This window comes from Protomyctophum parallelum (genome assembly GCF_964188405.1).
Source record: "Protomyctophum parallelum genome assembly, chromosome: 9".
NCBI lineage: Eukaryota > Metazoa > Chordata > Actinopteri > Myctophiformes > Myctophidae > Protomyctophum > Protomyctophum parallelum.
The window spans coordinates 5,452,786-5,476,785 of NC_139706.1; the positions used below are offsets into that span (position 1 = coordinate 5,452,786).

Here is a 24,000-nt window from a genome sequence, read left to right on the forward strand (position 1 = left end):
AACACATAGATAGCATTATTCATAGTTATTGCATGAATTCATATTTACCATTGGTCTATGTGAGGCTGTTTGGTTGCCCGTGCAGTGTAATACAGGGCTGGTTCATCGTGCATGTACACGAGGTTGTGGATTCATCTTGGTTGTTTAGTTTGAATCTGGTCCAAGGGGACACACGCTATGGTGATTTAAACCCTCTGTTCTATTAGACCTTTCCTCCAGGGTGGGTCTAACCCCTCTGGCTTCAGCTCCCCCTGTGATTGGCTGTTTTGTCACCTCCAGGAAGCCTTGGGCTGTGGAACCAGGAAGTGAATCCAGCACATGTGCCTTCGTGTGGCTATGTGGAGACAGTGAAGATGTGCCCTTATCAGGACCCCCGCTGTGTCAGTTGGCCTGTGAGAGAAAGCTGTGGCTTCCCCCGATTTTATGGCTGGTGTCCTATTTCACACCTCTTTGTCTCAGTAAAGTCAGGGCTCTGGGTCACAGGCCTATAGTGACAGTTTTGTACTGAGAAGTGTATTGGCAGATTTTGCAGTGCACATTTTATAAATAGGAACCCAACGCTGAGCGTCATACTCAGCGCCACAGTAAGTGTCCCTGAGCAAAACAAGAAGTGGTGTCCCAGTAGTAAACAAATACACTATTTACAACAAGAACTGGCCAGGTTGGCAAGAGATCCCAACAGCTCCAGATTCAGCCCTACAATGACTCCTGGGCAGTGGCGGGTTCCCTGCTTATAAAGGCCAGGCCCCGGCTCCCACTAGACCAAACCAACCCTGATTGAAAACTTACAATACCCAGTTCAGCCCACATGTCCAAAGACAGTATAATTATCCTATAATGGCATAAAACACATTTAGTCTATTAATCTATTACTCAAAAGTGTGTTCAAATAATAACTATTAACTCTAACAAAAGTCAATAATTTGAATCCATACAAATCCGTAAAACAATAAAGGAAAAATAACAATAGAGAAATAACTTGTAACCTTTGTGATCTTATTTATGGTATCGTTTATGGGGCACAGGAGTAATGTTGAATATAGGTTTAGTGTGTGCACCCACCAAACTAATTAACATGCTACCTGCAGGCTATTGTGTGATGATGCATTGTTATGTGCCGTTAGTGGCAGGGTGAACTGCCACAGTCGGTAAAGACTGCAAAAAACCAGCGGAACGAGTTGCCGGAGTGGCCACTGACACAACCAAATCGTGCTGGGTGTCATGGTCCCTTTTATATCGATCTGTGGATTAACTCTGTTTAGATTTTGAGTTGTGGAGTGCGTGGCTCGGCTAATCACTTAGCGACGTGTCATTAGCGATTGCAGGAGGCCGAATTGATTGTGGCGAGCAGCTGAAAACCCCTCCCCTGGGAGTCTTCTTCTGCATCAGAATTCCTTCTCCGTCACACATCTCTACCCTCCGCTGCTTCCGTTGTAGCCTGCAGTGTTTGCTAAAGGAAAGCAGCGTGTTCATCTGTCTCCTCAGCTGGTGAAGGGAATTGCCTCATGGGACTGAATGTGTTGTATTGTAAAACAAAAAAAGAAGAGAAAAAGGGTCACTGTCCATTAGCAAAGGGGTCAGTGTTGTATTTCTTATTCAATTAGAGAAATGGGATGACATGTAGGTGTCCCGCCCGCATCAGTATGCAGTGTCTATATCGTACGGTGTACATGTAACATGTTCCTTAATGCCTCATCACTCCTAATGGAAAACCATTCCATCCCACACACAGTCATTACACTGATATCATATCACACACTGATGTCATTAACACATTCTGAACGGGAACCCATTTTGGTGTTAGCATCATGTTGTGCTTTAGCTATTGAAAAATAGCAGATCTACAAGCTCATAGCGCGCCACCGAGTGGCGCGCTACGAGCTTGTAGGTCTGCTATTTTTGAAAAATCGAAGAACGACTGACATTTTTAGAATCTGATCTCAGGTCAGAATGGGTTAATCAGACAGTGTGTGTCCAGTGGAAACCTCGTATGAATCTGATCTCAGGTCAGAATGGGTTAACACGTTGACAGCGGGATTAGAATAAGAGATGTGTTCTGCTCTAGTAGGGGATAGACCGCCTGGACGCTTCCTATGGAACGTTTGGAACCTTCCACTCTTTTACTCACGCAATCTTTTTACCCACATGTGTCATATTTTCAAGCAAAGGACCTGTGTGTGCTATATTTACCACTTACATTTATATTTACAACTTTTTAAGGATGAGTTTTTCTGGCTTTTTCTGCCTTATTGACAGTGAACAGTAGATAGACAGGAAAGGGGGAGAAAGATGGTGAGGCAAAGGCCGTCGGGCTCGGGAGTCGAACCCGTGGCACGCCATTCTGGCTGGCTTGGAATCATAGGCGCCCAGACTGTTGAGCTAAACCGTCAGGGCCTAAAGATTTTCAATTGATAAAACGGGTCGGAGTTATTAAACCCATTCTGACCTGAGATCAGATTCATACGAGGTTTCCGCCGGACACACACTGGTCTGATGAACCCATTCTGACCTGAGATCAGATTCTAAAAAATGTCAGTCGCTCTTCGATTTTCCAAAAATAGCAGACCTACAAGCTCGTATCGCGCCACTCGGTGGCGCGATATAGCTTGTAGATCTGCTATTTTTAAATAGCTAAAGGCATAACATGACGCCAACACCAAAATGGGTGCCCGGTCAGAATGGGTTAAACGTGGATGCTGTTCTATTGTTAAATTGGTCGCGGATGTGGTATACTTGTAAGCTCATATTCTATAAATGTAACCACTAAAAGGCTTAAATTGCAGCTTACATTACTTATTTTTCATTCAAAGCAACTGCTTTACATTGTTTTCTTATTAAATATTACCGGGTGTACCAGTTAGAATTAGATGGGAAAAATGCATTGTTTACAATGCGTGTTGCAATTAGCCGACTATGCGCACCACTGCTTATGCGTTGCTTACAGAACATAACTAACGTGCGAGCATATGTAAAAACGATGTAAACTTGTAGACAACCATGTGGATGCCAAAGTACTTGGTATGGCAGACAAATCCAGGCATTAATATAGCCTTGTATGCAATATTTACCTGCTTTTTGGAGGTAGACCTGAATCTAAACTAATGCATAATCCACCACACTTTCATATCTCCTTCCGTTGTTTGCACAGTCCTCTCTTGTATAGGAGGAGAGGCGAGCTAGGCACTTTGTCAGGCACATAATGACAAGCAAAGTGCCATTCTAGAGGCTGATGTGCCTGTTTAATAAACTGCACCGATGTTGCTACAAAAATGCATCTGAAATGAGGTGCAAAAGGCTTAGTAAATCTGACCCTTTAGTGTTTTATCGTACACATGTTATTCATGTGTGAAATTAGGGTGTTTGTATGTTGATATTATGGAGCAGAATGTCCCGTAATGGCTTTCTGACAGTTTAATTTGCAGCTCTCTTGCCTACTTTGTCACGCCGTTATCACTGTTTTCTGGAATAATTGAGGTTATATAATGTTTGGCTGTCATTGTTATATATGCAATCATTCAAACAGCCTTACTCAAACGAGGTTGTCGGGGTACTTAATGCCCCATAAAACAACTTAATATTTTTAGGAGCAATAGGCACACACACACACACACACACACACACACACACACACACACACACACACACACACACACGAAATGACCTTGTTTCTCATCATTATCTACTCTGCCAGTCTGCACTTTAGAGACCATAAAGAGGACAAAGGTACAGTTTCTGTTTGCCTCCGACCGAGTCAACAGAACCTCTTAAGTGTGGGATTTGAGGAGGAAAAGGGATACTGTTGTTCTTAATACCGCTTTTGATTGAAACACGGTGGACCAACAGTGCAGCAGCCCAAGGGGCTTTTACTCAATTATGCCCTTTAATCAGGCCCACAGCTCATGGACTTTGTTTTGGACTCAACTCAAAGAATCGGCCTCTGCCGGCTGCTCAATGGTGGTCATTGATCACGCCTGGCACAGACAGTGCTTTGAAAGCTGCAGGGAACATTTGAGTTGAAAAGGAGAGAGATAGAGAGAGAGAAAGGAGGTAGAAAAAGAGAATGGAGGACCGCTGCCAAGGCAAGAGTGAAATTGTGCATGTGAGCACAGGCACTCGTCTGTGTGTGTGTCTGTGTCTGTGTGTGCGTGTACATTTGTGTATGTACATACACAAATGTTTGTGTATGTACATACACGCACATGTAGGTGATTGTTCAAGCGTGTGTTTTTGTACTGGTATACTTGGCTGCTTATCCTGCTGCAGCAGTCGGCGGTGGAATGAAAGGGACCCAGTATTCAAAGCTCACCTGCAGTTGCACTGACCTCGGCTCGTACCACTCTGCACAACCTTTTCACCGACTCCCTGCTCTCCTTTCTTTGTCCACAGTGAACAAGCACAAGCCGTGGATCGAGACGTCGTACCATGGGTGATCACAGAGAACACGGACGTTGTCCTCCTGGATCCTCCGCTGGTGGCCCTGGACAAAGATGCCCCGGTCCCCTATGCAGGTATGGTGCATTCCTATTGCTTTTGTCACGGGGGGGGGGGGGAAACACAAGAATTGAGTGCATGAACCTGCAGGTCTCCGTGTGTAGAATCTATAACGTCGATTGCCGTATTGCTGTTTTATTTGTCTGTTTTATACGTCAACCATTTGTGACCAGATTTGACTGAGAGACTGCCATCGCGCACATTCCAGCTTTTCACCCGAGGAGAAAAACTTTTTTTTCTTTTTTTTTTTCAAAATGAGTTAATAGCACAGTCAGACTCTTCACATACTGGAGCATGTCTGAAATAAGTGTCAAAGCTGAAATTGACATGTAAATATGAAATAAATGCTTAAACATGTAGCTAGGTGTAATGTTAGTCCACAGAAGTGAACCTTTCAAGCCTGTTTTCTCAACTCGCTGTTTTCTGCAAGACATTTACTCTATAAGCCATATCTCCAAAACTGGTGGGTCAAACTGAACAACCAATATGTCAATTTGAAGCTATGATTCCCTGCTTTCATATGACATGAAAAAACAAAAATTCAAAAAAAATCCAATGGCAGTCTCCCAGTCAAATTTGGTCACATTCATTCCAATAGCAGTTTCAACAGTGTACGGTGGGATCCTATCCGTTTCTTCCTCGATCTCAAAATGACATCCATGGGTACCTATGGGTATCTATGTTAGACACACCCACAGACACACCCCCAGATTCTCAGCCACACCCACAGGTTTATTGTGGAGTGTGGAGTAGCTATTCAACCACCAGGTGGCGTCGGCCCATGATGAGCAGAGCTATTAAGTCTTAATAGCTTCTAGCAATATGCACATTTTGTACTGTATCTGCAATATTGAAATACATTGAAATACATACAAGTAACATTTATTTGAGTAAGTGGTTAGGATCCATTTCTACACTCTAAAGTTAAATTATCATTGATGTTACAATATAAATATTGGGGGTCCCAGAGGTATAAATGCCATTAAATGGGGGTCCATACTCCATAGACTAATGCATGTCAAACTGGGGGTCCTTGAAATTGAGAGGACCCCCTGTTCTGAGAGGACCCCCTGTTCTGAGAGGACCCCCTGTTCTGAGAGGACCCCCTGTTCTGTGGACCCCCTGTTCTGAGAGGACCCCCTGTTCTGTGGAGGACCCCCTGTTCTGTGGACCCCCTGTTCTGTGGACCTGGAGCTGTCCCAAATACGCCCCGCGGAGGCTGAGGACGTCACAAAATACCAGTCACACTGGATTAGATTTTTTCCTCTTTGTGACCATTCCATCTCCCCCTGTGGAGCTGCATGGCGGTTCTTTGGGGACAGCGTTATAGCTGGAGGCTGCTGGCAGGCCTGGCGTCTTCTCCTGCCAGCTAGTCTACTGAGGCTCCAGCAGGGTGCTGCCGTTTGGGTCTGGGAGGCCACTCAACAAAGCCCTTGAGCAGGGCTGAAAATGATTGTCTGCCTGTCTGAGTAGGTGTGTTTACTGTATGTACCGTAGGCATTTGTTTGTTTGTGTGTGTGTGTGTGTGTGTCTGTGCATGCGTGCGTGCGTGCGTGTGTGTGTGTGTGTGTGTGTGTGGAATTGCCTGAGGGGGCTAACTGTAATGGCCACCCCACAGGAAAGAAAAATGAGACATAGAGGAGCTTGCTGGCTGACCAACATGTCCTCTGGCTCTGGAAGGACTGGCAGCGTCACACTGAGAGAGAAGACTCAGTTCCCTGCGTTTACCTGCCATCGTTTCTCCTGCCACGTCTGTAACTTGGGCTTCCTGACTTCATGCAAACGGTCCCATATGGGCCTTTTTCATTTTTATACTCTAAATTCACACTGGGGATTTTGCTCATTTCCTCCCATCTCCTGTCTTCCCCGTAACCCGCCATCACCACTTCCATCACTATAGCTTCATCGAAGCTATTGATAGGCCACGGCGAAGCCATACGGACACAGTCCAGGCCAGAGACAGAGGCAGCTCATTGTTAACCCATTCTGACCTGAGATCAGATTCATACGAGGGTTTCCGCCGGACACACACTGGTCTGATGAACCCATTCTGACCTGAGATCAGATTCTAAAAAAATGTCAGTCGCTCTTCGATTTTTCAAAAAATAGCAGACCTACAAGCTCGTATCGCGCCACTCGGTGGCGCGATATGAGCTTGTAGATCTGCTATTTTTCAATAGCTAAAGCATAACATGATGCCGACACCAAAATGGGTGCCCGGTCAGAATGGGTTAATTAGCCACAGCGGGTCAAAGTCTTCCTCCTCCATGTGGTCTGAGTGCAGAGTGACAGGGCAGAGCGGAGCTGTGTGGTTCCGCCTCATTAATTAAGTCGTTTGACTTTTAATCACGTCCAGGTCAGCTGAATGCTTAATTGACAGCGCTCATACTGCTGAGGCGACAGGGGCTGTATGTGATATGTTATTTTTTTATAATTTTTTTAAATCCAATTTAGCCATTTCCCCAATTCCCTCATGTAGTACACTACCTGTTCTGACTATAGGGATGGAGCTCCAAACCCAAGCCCATTACAAACTCCATAACACATTCATCGAGTACCAGGTATAGTAATAAGCTATGGGCTTATCGAGCATGGCGGCCCAGGACATCACGTTTAACCCATTTTGACCTGAGATCAGATTCTAAAAAAAAGTCTTCTACATCCTGACAGTTTTCAGAAAAAAGCTATGTTTCTATGTCAGTCGATTTTTCAAAAATAGCAGACCTATACAAGCTCATAGATCTGCTATTTTTAAATAGCTAAAGCATAACATGATGCTGACACCAAAATGGGTGCCCGGTCAGAATGGGTTAAAAGTGACAGTACACACATTAACCAGTTAACACTTTCTTCAGTATTATTTTCCAAAAGGAAAAAGGTCACTTGCCAAAAGTACTGTATTTGAAGGCTCTAGTAAAATGTAGTTTTGTTAAATAAATATGCATTTTCTGTTCATAAAGAGCTGAAGAGAGATTTTATCGTAATTATTACAGTACTATGCATAATATGAAGCCATACAACACTTTAACATTAACATTTTGCCATCTTATTTAACCCATTCTGGGCGGGCACCCATTTTGGTGTTAGCATCATGTTATGCTTTAGCTATTGAAAAATAGCAGATCTACAAGCTCATAGCGCGCCACCGGGTGGCGCGCTATGAGCTTGTAGATCTGCTATTTTTTGAAAAATCGAAGAACGACTGACATTTTTTAGAATCTGATCTCAGGTCAGAATGGGTTAATCAGACCAGTGTGTCCCCGGTGGAAACCTCGTATATGAATCTGATCTCAGGTCAGAATGGGTTAATTTTAGATGGTGGTCAGCCACAAACTCGCAGTCACTCAACTGGCCAATAAATAAAAGATACCAGTTCTGTTCAGAATTTGTTCTCTCACGTCTTTCCGCATAAATATTAGAAAACTCTCAATAGTGGGCTCGCTAAAAGCCCGGCTCAATAAGCAGGATCAATAAGGTGCTCATTGTCCATAAAAAATTAACCTAGTTCTGACCTCTACTGTTTGGACTTGGAGATGGTGTAGGAAACAGATCTGTGACTGTGCAAGTCAATGAAAACATACCTCTGTAGAGTGAAACAATACTTACTAGTACATTACATAGATAACCAGAATAGCAAAACCAATTCCAGTTAATATATAAGCCTTTTAAGATGTTTGCTCTTTGAATGATTGCCTATCTAGCAATCACAGCCGAAGAATTTTTTTTTTGATGTACAATATAAATGATAAAATCATGATTTATTTCAAAACCACTCATATTTGAAACACCTCCCATTGGAGCAGGCTTAATAGCTGCTACTGCAAGTTGTTACATTTTGAACTTTGAACCGTAGTGGGCGATAATGAGCTGACTGCAATAGCTCAATAGACCATTGAGTTATTATGTTGGAGAGGCTGCTTTTTCCTAGGAAGCTGTTAACTCTGTAGCCAGTTTTTAAGTGCGTAATTGCTGGGTCAGCACTTAATGGGCAAAATTTGACACAGGTAAGGTACGGTACTTGCCAGTCAGAGATTTAATTTATTTATTATTTTTAAAATGTTTTTTTGTGGCTTTCGCCGTTATTTTATATATATTTTTTTATAGACAGTATATAGGCTGACAGGAAATGGGGAGAGAGGCGCCGTTGGGATCGGGAGTCGAACCCGAGGCACACTGCCAGACTGGATTACCAGCCAAGGTGCCTGGGCCATGACTGAGCAGAGATGATTATCTATTGTTAGCATTCTCACACACACACACACACACGCACACGCACACGCACACGCACACACACACACACACACACACACACACACAGAGAATGTGCTATATCCGCTGACATTCAATTCATGTGTCAATCCTTCACTTTCATTGGTCTCTGGGGTCCTGTGGCTTTTGCTTACATGCCACTCTTAATGTCTCAGTAGAGCTCTACATATATGCTGCTCAATCAATACCAGCGCCAGCCTCGACAGGTTCATTGGTCCCCCTACTCCCTTATGCATCAAACATACTATACATCGCACGCACGCGCACGCGCGCGCACGCACACGCACACGCCCCATGAGTCATGTGCCATGTCCTCTATTGGCTCTGACGCATTCTGGTGACATTTCAGTATGACTGGTCCCACTTAGCGGGACTATTAGGACTGGCTGTCTTCTTTAACCCATTCTGACCGGGCACCCATTTTGGTGTCGGCATCACGTCGTGCTTTAGCTATTGAAAAATAGCAGATCTACAAGCTCATATCGCGCCACCGAGTGGCGCGATACGAGCTTGTAGGTCTGCTATTTTTTGAAAAATCGAAGAGCGACTGACATTTTTAGAATCTGATCTCAGGTCAGAATGGGTTCATCAGACCAGTGTGTGTCCTGGCGGAAACCTCGTATGAATCTGATCTCAGGTCAGAATGGGTTATAGTATTTTTTCTCTTTACGTATATATACACTGTCAGTGGTACACTCTCAGATGTGAGTGACAGACAACCAGTACTGTACTTATTTTGCAGAAAATATTCCACCAGGCTGCGTTCTGGGACAATGCTCCTTTGTTCTCCCCCATTCCAGACCAGCTCAGTGGCCTTGTGTTTAACCCATTCTGACCTGAGATCAGATTCATACGAAGGTTTCCGCCGGACACACACTGGTCCTGATGAACCCATTCTGACCTGAGATCAGATTAAAAAAAAATGTCAGTCGCTCTTCGATTTTTCAAAAAATAGCAGACCTACAAGCTCGTATCGCGCCACTCGGTGGCGCGATATGAGCTTGTAGATCTGCTATTTTTAAATAGCTAAAGCATGACATGATGCCGACACCAAAATGGGTGCCCGGTCAGAATGGGTTAGTGCCCACCCTGGAACTGGGAGGTCGGGGTTCGATCCCCGGCATCATCATCATTTTTCCACCGCGGGTCGAGATCATGGATTTCTCAATGCCATGCTAGACTTTCTGGTCCTTCGTCCCCAGTTCCTGCTTACTGATGCATGTTTTTAGTAATATTTCTATGATATTACTCCTTTTTTTCCCCATTTGTGTTTTCATAAATTATGCTACTGTGATAATTATCACAGACTTATTATTATTATTATTATTTGTATTATATAAAAAGGTGGGCAAAATAAGCTTTATGCTTCAGCCCATACCTTTTCGGTCAGAACTAGTCACTGCGTTGACTAATTCATGTAATATAAATTAAGCAATGTAAATTGCTTAAACCTATTTTTGTTTATCTGTTTTTGTAAAAATGACCGAAATAAAGATTCAAACTCAACTCAAAACTCATGTGTCCCTAGCGATGACATCAGGGATCACATGATTTCCTAGTTCCCGGTTTCAATCGGTCACACGGTGACTCATAGGTTAGCGAAGAGCGCAATCGTAGCGTACAAACTAAATACACACAACAGGTGTCAAATTGCATACTGGGCAGTGGGCTTACGAAGAAAAAAACAATAACATTAAAAGTTTAAACACAAGGTTTCTGCCCGACAGTTTATGTGCGTGAGTGATAATTTGTAAACAATCCAACAAACTAGCTGTTTCACTAAGTCTTGCAATATATGAGACGCATTTGGGTGGTCGCATAAACGTGTGAATCAGAAGCCTAGACAACGAAACCCATATATTATTACTAGATAACAATATTAAGATGTTTCACACTTAAAACAAAAAAAAGAGGCTATTGTTGTCTTCTCAAAGAGCAGAACATCTGACATTGTAGTGTAGTGAATAAGGACGCTCATGCAATTAACAGTGTCACTAAGCCAATGCAAAGAGATATGAGCAAACGCACTGCACAGTTAATGTACCATGATTAATTAGCTTCTGTCTGTCTGATTGGGAAACAGAGCCTGAGCTCATTACAAACAGTATCTCATTAGCACCGCCCGCAGTGGTTATCTTGCTGTTTGTGGGGCGGGTGATCAGAGATGTGTTGATTGATTAATAGGAATATAGGATTTAATAGTACACCAGTGTGTTTGCAAGGTGAAATATGGTGCCGTTCATTGGAGGACTGATATTGTTAATATGCAACATTTTCACATTGTAATCATACTGTAGTAATTAAAAGAGTCTTTCCCTGATAAAGGCTATACTGTAAGTATGTATACATTCAGAAATGAAGCTATACCGCAAAACATGTAGCTAGCTGTCAGCACTCAGTCAGTACACATCTCTATTCATGTCAAACAATTATTCTATTTGTGGACACAATCTCCAATGAGTTCTTGAACCACAGTAGAAGTGAAATTACCTTTATTAAAACATCCATTCTCCAGAGTATTTAAAGATTTAACACAACCCAGCTCAGTTCTGGGCCTGGCTGTGCTGTTCACATGTATATTCCATCTATTGAATATTCTCATTTCATTTCCATCAATTGAGAAGTGAATATTAGTCCAAAGAGACCTATGGTGTTCTCAATAAAAATTCAACTGAAATGTATGAACATAAAACAAAAATTGTTACAGAATGAGCTATTGGATATCATGCCTTTTTTTCATTTCTAATTTAACGAGGGCTACTTTGAATCAGGATGATTTAATTGCCTCTTCTCAAACAGGTGTCTCTATCTCTTCAGAATCCTGAGTTCAAAGTCATTGTTTATAACAACACAAAGTAACAGACTGAATTAATTTGTATTCAGTTTAAGCAATTGAAAATAAATGTTAAATGCCTCTCATCTAGTTGCTTTTTTATGGCCTTTTTCCCTACAAATTCTCATGTTTGCCTGTACTTTGATCAGGCCCACAACTGTCCTCATTCACTCACTTTTATCGCATCGCCAATAATGAACCAATATCGCCCATGTATCATGATACATATCGTATGGCTGTATCGTTACGCCCCCTATTGCTCACCCATTTTGACCAAGTTGTCGAACTTCATTGTGGTACATTATGTACAGTAGGTCGTGTTTCATTGAATAACACCTATTCTGCCTGCAGCAGAAGACTAGAGATGTCCCAATACTGTATCGGTATCGGAAAAGTATCGGATCGGCCCTTATTTGGTCATATCGGATCACATCGGTATCGGCAAATAATGCCATTCTAACCACAGATCCGACACAGGGGTAAGGGATTGACACTATATGGCAGGTAAATAAAATGTTGGGGCATGTGGAGTTTGCTTTGGAGTTAACCAAACTGCAAGTGCGCATTTGAGTGAGGAGTCTGCTATAAACACAACACGAGATATATAGCTAGATAGCTATAAACACTATTCCCAGTCGGTGGACTTCAAAATCAGATTTATTTTTTATCGGTATGCGGGATCGGATCGGAAAACGAAAAAAGTGTATCGGGACATCCCTAATCAAGACTATAATTTGTTTTAGAAGCCTAATCAATCTTGACATACAGTATTTTTGGCATACTGTTGAAAATACTGTACACTATGTCAAGTTTGTCAAGATAATGTTTGTTAACGGTATTTATTTATTCAGGCTTTTTATCTGTGCATCAGTATCATCCACGCATTAAAACAATACATACTGTAACTGTCACTTTGACATTGCAATGATCTTGGACTCTTCCAGAAAATGCTGCGTCTTTATCCAGTTGTTCACATACTTGGTCATTTATTAATGAACTGGTGAAAAACAATCTGCTTCTTCACTGAACCACAAAGATGAGGCAAATAGTCTTTGTAATGGGATTCTTTCGCACACTCTTAACTTTTTTTTATCTTGATGAGTTTTACAACTGGCGGAAGGGGCAAGCTGATGCTTGTGCAAAGATGTATGCCAAGATGAATAATAATAATAATAATAATAATAATAATAATAATAATAATAATAATAACCAGCAGTAAGACGCGAGAAGTAAGGGCGAGAAGCGACCTCGTCCTAAAGGGCGCATACGCTTGGGTGACAGCAGACTGCTGGGTGAGCACTGGTGCTATGGAATGGGGGGGTCAGTTCAACATATGGAATGCATTCTGTACTGGCCATATATGGAATGTGCCTTGAGTGTACAGGGTTTGTTGGGGGGCCCAGTTAGGGCCCGGCCTTAATTTCCGGGCTTGTTGAGAACTCTATAGTTTTCACCGGCTGCCTGCACTAATAACTTTGACCGTATATCAGTCAAAAAGGGAGACATCAAAGAGGAAGGATGGATGGGGAAGGATCGACATAATCAGAACATGTCAGCTCCATATATGGAAAGGGTTTGAGGTTTGAGGTCAGATGTAGAGTTGCTGGCCAATATTGATGACATCAGGAATCTCCATATATGGGCTTAATATTGCCTGAGGACATGACCATGACTGATTGACTCAAATGACAGGTTGCCATTCAACAGTGATAGTGACCTTTCGTCAACACTGCAAATGTGCATTATGCTCACAGACTGAGTCAATTGGAGCTTGACGAGGCTCAATTCTATTAAACTCATCTTACATAAAGCCAGTAGACTATTCATTATAATTTGCAAACTTGGCATTAATATCGTCATGATAAATACCATCCTGTACAAACAGTATGTCATTATACAGTGAAACCATGCCATTCAAAACAGTACTGAACACAATACAACATGGTATTAATATTATAGGAAAGCAAAGCTTGTCACCACAGCTATTGCTGCATTTCTATGAATAATGCATGGAAATGTATGCATTGTACAATTTGTGCACCATAAAGAAAGGTTGTGACTTTAGCGCAATATTTTACGTGCATGCATTTGCTGTTTGTTTATTTGTTGATGATTATTATTCAAGCCTAAAGGCTTCCAATTAATGTGTCACCACCAAACTGATTTTCTCCTGGCACACACAGACACACGCACGCACGCACGCACGCACGCACGCACACACGCACGCACACACGCACACACACACACACACACACACGGCACAAAGGCTTTTTGTAAACATCATTGAAGCTCGGCTAGAGGGTGCTTTTTTTTTACCTTGAAGCTTACCTTGAAGCATGACACTGTATTATTCAACGTCCTTTTTTTTATAACACTTGAATTCATGCCAAATATTAACACTGCACTTTTAAAGAGTTAGAGAGCCTACTTTCGATGTGCAATGTTCTCTCTCTCTCTTCTTAACTTTCGAAAGCCTCCTCTCAGACCCATGCAGCCCATCCATTGCACCGCAGAGCTTTGATCTTGCTCCCAGTGCATGTCCTCTCCACTCCTCAATCTGCCAGTGCGAGAGAGCTGGGGTACAGGCTTTAGTTTAGACACACTATTGGTTCCGACTGTCATTAGACCGGCGACAACCTACCTCAAACCCTAACCTAACCCGAACCGCAAGCACGGGAGCAGCGCATGTCCGGCCGCATGTCCGGCCGTTGTTTTTCCGCATGTCCGTTGGTGTGTCTAATCTGTGTGTACATCCCTGCAAGCACTTTACAGTGCATTGCAGTGAGTACAATCCATGGCTGAGGCTGAGCGCTACATACCGGTAGTCTAATCTAATGCACCACTAATTACCTTCGGAACCCACCGTAGTCTCCTTTTTTCAATAACATCCTATCGCACACTCGTGATATCACACACTATCACACTGATTCACTCACTCTATGGAACCCTCAAGAGATTTAACGGTGAATTGGCATGCAGGATTCCCACACACGGGCAAAAGAAAAATGTCTATCACTGAACGAAAATAAGGGAAAAAAGGCAGTGAGACGCCTTTATTTTTATTTATTTTTATATCTTTTTATTGGGTTTTTTACATTTTTTCCCCCTCCCATGTGGGGTCCTTATACATGTCACTGTCAGCATATACATTGTTTGATACAGTACGTACGTCTTAAGGCACCCCTCATTTTCCTCCCGTCCACCCACTGTGCCCACCCACTCCCCCAATGCAGAGACAATACAGCTGGAAAAGGGGAAAATTACAAAAAAAATACAGAAAAAGAAAGAAAAAAATAAGTAAGTAAATTAAATTAAAAAGGAGAAGGGGGAGGGGAAAGAGAAGAAAGGAGGAGAGGGGGGGCAGGGGGGGACCAGAGCCGTATAATAGAAGAGTTGTGTTAGTGAGGGGGCACAGAACAGCCCGGTCACGTGATCCCGGAAGCGCTCGTGCGCACAGCTGCGCTCTACTGGGAGCCCGATTAGGGACAGAGCCTGGAGTTGAAGTACATTGTTTTGAACGAGAGCGCCGCGGATATCGGCAATTTTAGGTATGTATGCAAAAATGACAACTGTTTTAAAGTATTGTACAGTGACAACTAAAGTCTCTGTAATGTTTTTGTTGTACTATAAACTACAAAACGCTCTAAAATAAAGGGATTTAAGACCATTAAAAGCCGGGCTGTTGCCTTTCACTCATTCAGTCAATGTAGCCGAGTCGATATGTCAAACATTCTTATTTTAATCATAACACCAATTTTAATACAGAATGTCAAGTCTAGTTTTCTTCATAATCTAATATGATTATGTAGGGTAGGCCTACGACAATAATTTACTATGCCACTATAGCACTAGTCCTCTAGTAGTATACTTTCTCAAATGTGTTATTTAAATTAACCCTTGGTTCCATTCGACCACTCAGTTACGTTTTTTTTTCTTTGCAAATAAAACATTTGAGAAAGTACTAGACTACATTGGACTATAGTGGCATATTATGACACTCAGAGTTACAGACCGATTATGGTCAGTCAGAGATATCCATGTATTTCTGCTAATATTATTGTCCACTCATTTTGCTATGTCGTGGCAAAAGCAGTGTTGACAGAAATGTTCTCCACGAGCCAACACGGCAATGAACCCTAGCTATTGCTCTTCACTGTGTTTGGTTAATTGGTTGTAGGATCTAGGACACTGTTATAATGTAGAATTGAGTTTTTTAATCTTTCTACTTTTTCTACTTTTAGATCCCTCTTTCAGAGACCAGAAGAACACCATAAGTATCAGAATATCAATTCAAGATGACAAATACTACCACCACCAGTGTATAACAGCAATGGGAAATTGTACACACAATTGTGAGCTGTCAGTTAATGACCCGCAGCCAAATTATGACCTATCATGACTATATGTATATTATTGTATTCACAGTTTTATAATGTTGATATTAAATGATAGAATAAGCTAATTGAATGATACAATGATAAAATAGGGCTTGAGTGATTTAAAACCAGGAAGACAAATGTCACTATATATACTGTATATATATATATATATATATATATATATATATAATCATTGATATATTGCCAACTTCTCCAAGGCCCTCAGTCCTTGTGTTATGTTTACTACTATTACTACAACACTTATAGATATTATTGCCATGTGTCATAAGTTCAAGTTAAGACCTGACTTACTGCATTCTGCCATGCTGTTTGTTGTAAAGAACCTCCACGGGTCTCATAGATTATACATTCAATTAAGCATGATTTATTTACAACGTAAGTTAACCCATTCTGACCGGGCGCCCATTTTGGTGTCAGCATCATGTTATGCTTTAGCTATTGAAAAATAGCAGATCTACAAGCTCATATCGCGCCACCGAGTGGCGCGATACGAGCTTGTAGGTCTGCTATTTTTGAAAGAATCGAAGAACGACTGACATTTCTACAATCTGATCTCAGGTTAGAATGGGTTCATCAGACCAGTGTGTGTCCGGCGGAAACCTCGTATGAATCTGATCTCAGGTCAGAATGGGTTAACATAATGAGATAATGAACTCTAAACCCAAACCAATGGCACTTGTGCTTATCCCATTTTAGGCGGGAACCCCTTTTGGTGTTTTAAACATTATGTTATAATTTAGCTATTGAAAAATAGCAGATCTCAAGCTTGTACTCTAGGTCTGATATCTTTGAAAAATCTGGATTTAGAAGATTTTTTTTTTAACATTTTTAGGTCAGGCCTAAATGGGTTATACTAGTATAAGACTTGTTATAGCATCATTTTGGTATAACATTATTTATTTTACAGTTTCTCTTCTAAATCTGGACATAAAGAAGCAATGAACATATTGATTGACCATATAATTGAGCCTTTAAATTCTAATACAGTCAATGCTTGGGCTCTGCTCTTTCTTTCCTTGTAGACAGTTGCTGCTGCAATTATGGTTGGCTGTGAGGCAGTCGGCTGCAAAAGCCGGTCAGAGAAATGGGCGAAACTTTATGGCTTCCCAGTTGACCCTGAAAGGAGGAAGAGGTGGTTGGTCAGTGTGAGCCGGATGGGTATGATGACCATGCCAGATGCTGGAGTGGAAAAAGACTATCTTGATCAATTATGCTAAATTTATACTTAGTTGTGTGCCGGTGTCACATGCTGAGAATAATAATAGCTAACCCACAAGCTCACAGCAGCAAGCTTGCAGATTGGCAATTCTTTCCATGGGACACCAGCGTGTAACAGAGTATAAATCAGAATCATTTGTCCTCACCTTGGCTGCCACTAAGCTCATCCCCATTCCACTGTTCAAGGGTTTTCTCAGTGTGAACGTCACAACTTCAGGCACTATGGCTGCAGCCTATAGGAAACAAATGGGATATATGAATTGAATGGAAATAATATCTTAATTATTATGTCATTAACCGTCTTGCTGCCATTGCCGAAGCCCTTCGGCAATTGAAGCCTAATTTTGATATTAACACTTGCTGCCATTGCCGAAGCCCTTCGGCAATTGCACTTTTATAGTGCGTTTGATCGATCGAGCCATAATGCTACTCACGTTAGCCGGTTAGCTAGCAGTGTTGTTAGCACTGCACTGGATCGTTCATCTTAGATCGCCGTCGCCATAAGAATCCATTCTATCCGTTTCTTTCAATCGCCTGTATCTCCTATTCCTTGTCCCAGATGGCATTTTTGGTCAAAACAGCGTTTCTTTGACGGCACGAGCCGACGTTGTGGAGGGCTATATATTGTACCGCCATTGATCCGATGATGTAAACAAAGGTTGTCTTGGCAACGTAAAGCTGGCAGGGATAAGCCCACTTCCGGTTGAGGCAAAATGTGGCTTTTCAAAATAAGAGCTCAAATTAAAAAAATGCTGGCGTGAATTAGATCCTAATTTCTCAATAAATGGTGGCAGTAAATGGGGATACTAACACACTGGACTCGTAGTTTTGATAACATGGATATTAGCCAATGGAAAAACATACTAAGTACATAATAAATGGGAAAACTCCCCATTGATGAGTAGTGCACTGTCTATTCACATCTTGTGTTGGAAACTTGGCATGTTAAGGTTTTATAAGAACATATGATCTGTTTGAGAGATTTTTATTAAGTAAATAAAAAAAGGTTTCAGGTTCATTCACTGGAATGAAGCCATTGTAAAGTAACCTCTACATGGTAACACAATGTTTGTTTTGTCTGTGTTTGTTTTGTCCTCGACGATAAGAGCGCGGGTGTGATTTTTAAAATATCTTTGGCACTAAATATTTTCAGATGGGGGTCCACCGCTAAGTATTAATTTTGGAGTCCTTGACTTTGAAAAGTACAAGCCATTTGTACTTAAGACATGCATGTCTTAATCTCTGAGACAAGCATATGCTACTGGCAGGATTAACCAAGTAGTAATAATGTAATACATTTGAGAAGACAGACAGATCATCCCAGGACCAAGGATTGGGTTATGGTGGTCCTTCAAATTAAAAAAAACATTTGAGAACCACTGTAGTAAACAATTCAACAAGTGATGGAACAAAATGGAGAGGGAGTACTCACAGGAGATATGTGAGGCTCATTGCCTGCGTAGAGATAGCTGGAGAGAAGTGTTTGCAGCTGCAGAGAGTTCAGCTTGAAGCAGGTATTCAGGATGTCCTGCACATCTTCTACAGAGTACTTGTTCATGGTCAAGAGTGTCGTTGCCTGGAAACAGCCAGCCAGGTTTCTTTTAAAATCGATCACAGCTATGACAAAATCTTGTAGATACAAAATGATGTTGAGACAGGACTTCAGATAAACACAAGCATTTACAAACTCATCAACACATCATTTTTGCATATTGCATATTGTACTGTAAGTATGGGCCTACTACATAAATAACTAATGTGAAAAGCTTAAAGAGTGAATAGGATAAAACAGTGAATTGCATTGGCTAAAACAGGGCCTTGCCAGCATCCCTGAGAATGAGCCCTTGGCACACAGAAGCAGCTTTGGAATTAGGATGAAAGCACATCTTAAAATGCACTTTATTAGACTTCATGCTTTATGATTCTATGTCATGTTTTGGGGTTTGTCCTTTCAATCCAATGCACCTGAATGATGTGTCCCAAGTAATTCATTACATTGTGTTATGCCATAACATATTTATAATTCAGTATTTTTTTTCTCTTGCAATAATCAGTAGTTACAATAAGTACAAACCATATGATATTTAGCCACCTTTAAAAGTAAATAAATATTGCAAAACACTTTTAAAAACATGGGTCTCCTGACATGAGCTGTGTACTGATGATCGCCTAATACAAAAGACAGAAAATACAAAAAAATATATATTCATATAATTTAGCATGAGAATTCTATACAACATAAAGTGTGTTTGATTTTACACGACATAACATTTAACCTGCGGTCTTGCTGTGACTATTGTATAAACCGTCCTCCTGCTGTGACTACGGCTCTGGGAGGTTAACCTGCCTTCCTGCCTTGGCTATGGCTCCAGGGGAATAGAATATACTTACAGTACTATGGACTTACATATTCAAGCTTTTGAGAGGTATTTGACAGACCAACCGCTAGCAGGGATGAAAAGCTGAGTCAGGTTTCATTAATTACTATTCTTGAGAAGAATTCTTAAGAAAATCTGGGTTACACACATTTCCCAGTAAATGTTTAAATACTTTTTTTTGCTGGCTCTAAGGTCAGCAAACAATGGTGTGTTCTACAATGGTTACTGTCAGCCATCTTGCACCTTTTTGACACCTGTTAGTTTTGATGGGGAATGCTTACAGAGTTTTGATGGGGAATGCTTACAGGCCCCTTTTCCACCAGTTGGTTCCCAATGGGAACCGGTTCAGTTCTTTTTGGTTTTTAGTCCATGAGCCAGAGCTCCAAAATTGGAACGTTAATTATGAATTGAGTGGAGCAAAACCATACCTATATTAGATTGTTGTCTCCATTAAACTTCCCCAATTGAGTACTTACACGAAGACAATGATTTGTTGTATTACAAATTTTACATTTTTAAATATGCAAATGAGGCATTATGTAGGAAAATATGCTAAATAATCGAAAATATGAAAAAGCTACTACTGTGGAAGGGTTATCATGTATTAATTTACTTGTATTGATCCTATAAACAATTTAATATAGGTCTAGTTTGCCCACCAATTTTGGAGCTCTGGCTCATGGACTAAAAACCAAAAAGAACTGAACCGGTTCCCATTGGGAACCAACCGGTGGAAAAGGGGCCACAGTGTTAATCAACAGTTTTTTAGGATAGGAAACCTGTACACTGGCACGCTTTACTGGAACTACACCACAGCTCAAACAGCACCTATACCTTGAGAATGGAATTGTCCTGGTGAGTGTTTTTGGTATCATATAGCCCTCTAGCAGACATCTGCGTGTTGTATCCCTGAGCCAGCAAATTCTGCCACATTCAGGTCAGCAAAACCAAGCTGTAGGAGAGCAGTGAGTTGGCAAAGTTGAGGGATAGATTCATTTCAAGTTTGTTTTGAATATTGATTGACGTATTCTCTTGAGGAGAGCTGTTTACATTTTGTCTCCAATCATTTCTACTTTAATGGAATCCTGATTTGTTTTTCTTTGGCCGTCTTATAAAATATCACTGTGACCTAAACATTCATCCTGTACACATTAATATTAAAATGTATATATCCCTGAAATGTACTTCTACCAATAGAAGTAAATCGACATAACCAACATAACATGCCATGCCCACTTGCAGGCAGTGAGACCTGTTTATTATGGGCTCACTAGGCCATTAAAACATAAACACACCGCTTACTGTAAATCTAGGTTTATCTAAGCTCATCTCGCTCAAGAATCGCCTAAGGGTGGCGCCATCTCCATGGTGCCAACACAGAACAAATCCATACACTCACGAAACAACACTGATTGGGTCGTGCAGCTGTCTGTCACGACTGTGGCTGCAAGCTCCGCCCAGAGCCTATAAAGCAGCACACAGCCGGAAAAGACGTCATTCCTGCCTTTTTCTGCGCTAACACAGATTTTCTAAGACTACCACTTCCATAACTCCGTTGAGACTTTATTTCCCCCTGGACGAGTGCTTCACTTGTACCCTGGAATTCGCGGTGGAAACCCGGTGGTCTTACACTCACGAGAACGAAACGCAGTAAGTTTCAGAAACAATAAAAAAGGGGCTTTTTTCCTGTCAGTGCTGTGAAGCCTCTCGGACATAGCCCCGTTAGCCTTGGCTAACACTAGCTTAGCTTTAGCCTAGCTGTTGACAAACGCTAGCTTAGCTGTGGCTCAGCCTAACCAGTGTCGGGAGACCTCGCGTTAGCCGCGAAGCCCTGCCTGGACCGTGGAACAAGAGCCAGCCGACGATAGACAAGACACAGCCGCTCGTCGGAAAGAAGTTCAGCCCGGCGACCCGCGGAAGTCAACCTGCACTGCTCTGCTAACGGTGAGTTGATAAACCTCCGCTTTGCAACCCCAGTTAGCTCTGTTTTCTCCCCTGTTTTCTCTACACTATCGTCGGAAACCTTGAGGGACCCTACTAGCTAAAACGCAGTTTTCACAGACTCCCTCGGCCCGCGCTGACCCACGTTCTTTCCCGCCACGTTGTGTCGTAAGACCCCGTCGGCTCGGAAGCCCGTTCCACGGCTATCACAGGCTCCCACACGGCCGCAAGGCCTAGCGCTAGATCGGCGACGCACGTTGCTCCGTGCCGAAAGGCCCTAGCTACTAGCTAGCTACTATCTAGCTGCCCTCTGGCTACTTCTAGCCTCCTCTAGCTGCTATCAGCTACTTCTGTTGCTTCTAGCTACTGTTGACTGCCCCTGGCTCTTGGTGTGTGTTTCTGTAGCTGTTTATAGTGACTTCTAACGTCATCTGGCTACACCTAGCGACTTTGTAGCTGTATTCTAGCGACTTCTAGCTACTTCTAGCGGAATCTAGCGGTTTCTAGCTACTTTTTCTCCAGACTTCTGGAGAACACTGCGCTTGGCCTACAAAACTCTCTCCGTGTGTCGGAAGACCCTGGTTAGTTTTCTAGCCTTTACTACACCTCAGTGGACAGTTGGAAAACTAAACTAGGCAACATGGCTACCGGCGGTGACGCTACACAACACAACCAGGCCCAGGAGGACCCTCAGTGGGTATGTTTCAGTCGCAACTGCAACAGAACCCTGGCAACAGACAACCCGCATAAGCAGCAAGCTGCAACGCTGTTTCGCTTGCTACCGGTGTTTCTAGCTAATCCTCGGCCGCTAGGCGTTGATTTTAGCACCACCAACAACAAGCAACCACCGTAGCCGGGTTACGACGCTAGCTTGCTATCCAGCCGCAGCTTCGCTAGCCTTCCTAGGTTAGCTAGCTCCCGCTAATGCAGCTATAGCCTTTTAGCTCCGCTAGACACTAGCTAGTTTCCAGCCGTCAGGCGTTAACTACAGCTTCTCTAGCTTCTCTTTGGCACGGTTGTTTTTGCTATCGAAGGCCACAGGCCTGCTCTACGCAACCCGCACTACCCAACGAACCGCCGCATCGCTCTGTGTCGTCAGACCTAAACAGCACCAGCCCGACGGCCGCGCTACGCGAGCCCCAGGCTTTGCGGCCTTCCCGTAGTCCGGCGCCTTTTCTTTCACGCAACTAAACAGCTTCTCTGGCCACCACAGTTTCACAACGTGGTCGTCTCTGTTTAGACAGCTGATTTTCAGTGGAGCACCACGAGTCCTACTCTTCTACTCCACCACCACTTTTCCTTTTTTATAATTTTTATATTATAACTTAAAGGAGAAGTGCTTCTACAATGTCTTGAACTGCTGGTTCCTTCTTTAAGCTACAACTGTGCTTGACCTACAAGACTCTTCCCTGTGTCGGAAGACCCTGGTTAGTTTTCTAGCCTTATTACACCTCAGTGTACAGTTGGAAAACTACACTAGGCAACATGGCTACTGGCGGTGACGCTACACAGCACAACCAGACCCAGGAGGACCTTCAGCAGGGGTGACAACAGCCCTCCCGGGTTCCCGAGGAGGAACGCCACCGGGAATTTTCTCATGCAAATGCAGCAACCTGCTGTCCCCTGAGGACAGTCACTCTCGCTGCATGGTTTGCCTGGGTCTAGAGCATGCTCGCCAGGCTCTCGAGACCTCTGGTCTCTACCCCTGCTGCTTCTGCTTCGCAGACGGGGAGAAAAGCTGACGCATCTCACGCGTCAAGAGTCACCAAGACAGGTCCCTGGTCGACACCTCCGAGCCCGGCTGTCCCGACCAGCCCCAAACCTCGAGGCCTAGGCCCACCACCTCGTCCTCTCTCTCCAGACCCCTCAACCTTGACGCGTCTCAGAGACACCATGACGAGTCCTCCCTGGGCTCCTCCCCTGCCAGGAAGGCGGCTCGGACCGCCAACAACAAGCTCCACACGCTCTTCACCACACTGGTAAACAGGCCTGTGGAGCCAGACCCAAGACATCAGCCAGGCCTCGCCGGCTGGCTCTGGGTGCTGCTCTCCCTCCAGCGGGATCTCATCGGCCCACCGACGAGGCTCCCCCGAGCCGGGTGGTTGCGACAACGAGATGTCGGATGCAGTCCTAGGCCTTCACCGACAACTACCGCTGCTACTACTTCACGCAGCGGCCAAAGGCACGAGTCTCACTCGACGTGGTTCCCCAGCGACCCTCGACTACCGACTGCTTCCCTCAACATTACAGGTATGTACATTGTGAAGCTAGGGTTGTTTAGCTGTTTAGCTAACCTTTTCGAGGTCGGGAGTAGCAACCTCGTTGGATGGCCGATGCCACCCTAGCATGCTTAGCATTCTAGATAGGCTGCTTTTCAAGGTGGACGACGGACAGCAAGCTCCTCCAAGAGCTCCCTCCGCACGCCAACCCCAACACACCAGCGGTGGTAGGGGTGGCCGCTCTGGCTCCA

At 43.1% G+C, this 24,000-nt stretch overlaps 1 protein-coding gene across 1 annotated transcript in view; it reads left to right on the top strand.

Moving 5' to 3' along the window:
• Positions 1-24,000, top strand: part of LOC310864673 (calsyntenin-2-like) — a gene marked incomplete at both ends in the record, with an annotated part of 273,876 nt that overhangs the window by 83,104 nt on the left and 166,772 nt on the right. The window contains 2 exon segments of the mRNA XM_083773375.1: positions 4,387-4,425; positions 4,428-4,508. Coding sequence (XP_083629501.1) covers positions 4,387-4,425; positions 4,428-4,508 — 120 coding nt within the window.